The following is a 2,249-nucleotide window of genomic DNA, read 5'->3' as shown; positions in this document are numbered from 1 at the left end:
AATTCAGTTTGTGGGGTGACCATCTCCAGACATGCATGATCTTTACAAACTCAAATGTTATACATTAAAAACAAATGAATCCTTCCTCATGAATATCCTTGACACAGTGCTCCTGTGTCATCAATTACACTAATGAAACCAGACAAATACTAAGAATGTGTACAGACGGGTAGGATTTACAGGAATGAGGGTTGTTTTTTTTTCCTCTGCAAAACCATATTACAGAAGGATTTTCTAACTCCTGATGTCAGATCGTGGTTTCAACAACCTGCTCAGGACACTTTTGAGGTCCCTGTTCCTCAGGCTGTAGATGAAGGGGTTCAGGAAAGGAGTGACCACTGTGTACATCACTGAGGACACAGCACTGCCCCTGTGAGAATGTGACACAGCTGATCCAACATAAACACCCGATGCTGTCCCAAAGAATAAACACACCACTGACAGGTGAGACCCACAGGTGGAAAAGGCTTTGTACGTCCCTCTTGATGATGGGATTCTCAGCACTGAGGAAATAATTTTATAGTAAGAGAAAAGGATTCCAAAGATTGTAGGAAATCCATATATCGTAGCAGCAACATATTTGAAAATAGCATTTGTGCGTGTGTCTTTACAGGAAAGATCCAGGATTTGAGAAGGGTCACAGAAGAAATTTGGGATTTCCAATTCCTTGAAACCGGTTATCTGTAATGCCATCCACACGTGCACCTGTCCATCCAAGAGGCTGATGACAAGTGACAACAGAACCAAGGAGACACAGAGACGAGGGTTCATGATGAGAGGGTAATTCAGGGGGTGACAGATGGCCACAAAGCGGTCATAGGCCATCACAGTAAGAAGCATAACATCCATACAGCCAAAAATGATGTAGAAGCACATCTGTGTGAGGCAGCCTGCATAGGAGATGGCTCTGCTGTGAGTCTGCAAGTTCACCAGCATCTTGGGCACAGTGGTGGAGATGAAGCAGATGTCATCCAAAGAGAGGATGGAGAGGAAGAAGTACATGGGGGTGTGGAGGTGTGGGTCAGAGCTGACAGCCAGGATGATGAGCAGATTTCCCAGCACAGTGATCAGGTACATGGACAGGAAAAGCGCAAAGAGCATGGGTTGTAATTTTGGATCCTCTGAGATTCTCAGGAGAAGGAAATCTGTAACATGGGTTAGATTTCGTGCCTCTATATTACTTGGGCAACTGATCATAAACAAAAAGTATGTTAGGAAAATGACACATATCCAGAAATTGTCAACTGTATACATTTGAAAGTCAAGTACATACAAGTTGGAATTTTGCACCACCCATGCAATACAACATACTCATGAATGTTGGTGGCATTCCCTTACTTCTAGAATCTTCTCACTTTGGGACGCCTTGTTCCTCAGGTTTTTCTACATGTGAAGTTTCTACATGTGACACACAGCTGTGTTGAAAAGCAAAGAACAACTGGGCTGGCTAGAGAAGGATTACCTGACAGTACAGCACACCCTTGTGTAGTGGGGGGAGCAGGTTCCAGGGAAGCAGGGGGGAATCTAAGCGTTTTACACATTTATGATGCATGTCTCTGTCTAGGGGCCTATATTTGGAGCCAGTGCCCAGACCTAGGCTCTACTAAGCCTATCCATTGAGAGGGTGGGAGAGTAGGCTTTCATATAGAGATTGATATTCTGGGTAGTAAACTGGGCTGGAGGATTTGTGGACCATCCACTGGGGGAAGGGCCAGCAGTAGGTCAAGCCACTAAAGCAATATTGGGTTAGGAGAACAAAGCAGATTCCCAGCCATTAGTGCAGTGAATATTTTTTTATCCCAATGAAAAAACCCAATCCCATCCAATTCTAATTCATCTCTGACATCAGGCAGGCACAAATCTACTTCTGGTTCCTGTGCACTTGCCTTTTCTGGGATTATGGCATTTTTGGGGAAATGGGTAGGTCTGGAAATGTGATATTGAGTGAAATAAGTCAGGCTTATAGAAACAAAGAACACTGAACATTCTCTTAAACATGGAAATTAGATCTCAATTATCAAGGTGTATGTATACATACAGGGTCTTATGTATCAATTCACAAACCAATTAAGTAAAGTATGGTAGGAAAGGGTTCTGATGGAATAACTCCTTTCATCACCTCATCTGTTGTTTAACCAAATGAATAAGAGGAAGGTAAACAGCCTGCTTTTTAAAAATATACATTGTTTCAGAGGCAGATGGCTCATAATTCTCATCCTAACTATTCTGGGGGCTGAGGCCTGAGATTC

General features: G+C 43.0%; 1 protein-coding gene across 1 annotated transcript; it reads right to left on the bottom strand.

Annotated features, from left to right (window-relative positions):
* Positions 1-234: 234 nt before the first annotated feature.
* Positions 235-1,077, bottom strand: LOC150068195 (olfactory receptor 7E178-like). The gene has a single exon (XM_090350210.1). It carries the CDS (start codon positions 1,075-1,077, stop codon positions 235-237), a length of 843 nt encoding a protein of 280 aa, XP_090206336.1.
* Between the last annotated feature and the right edge of the window lie 1,172 nt (positions 1,078-2,249).

Source organism: Megascapheus bottae, chromosome 1 (assembly GCF_031878675.1).
Source record: "Megascapheus bottae isolate mThoBot1 chromosome 1, mThoBot2.hap1, whole genome shotgun sequence".
Taxonomy (NCBI): Eukaryota; Metazoa; Chordata; class Mammalia; order Rodentia; family Geomyidae; genus Megascapheus; species Megascapheus bottae.
This window is presented reverse-complemented; position numbering and strand designations above follow the sequence as displayed.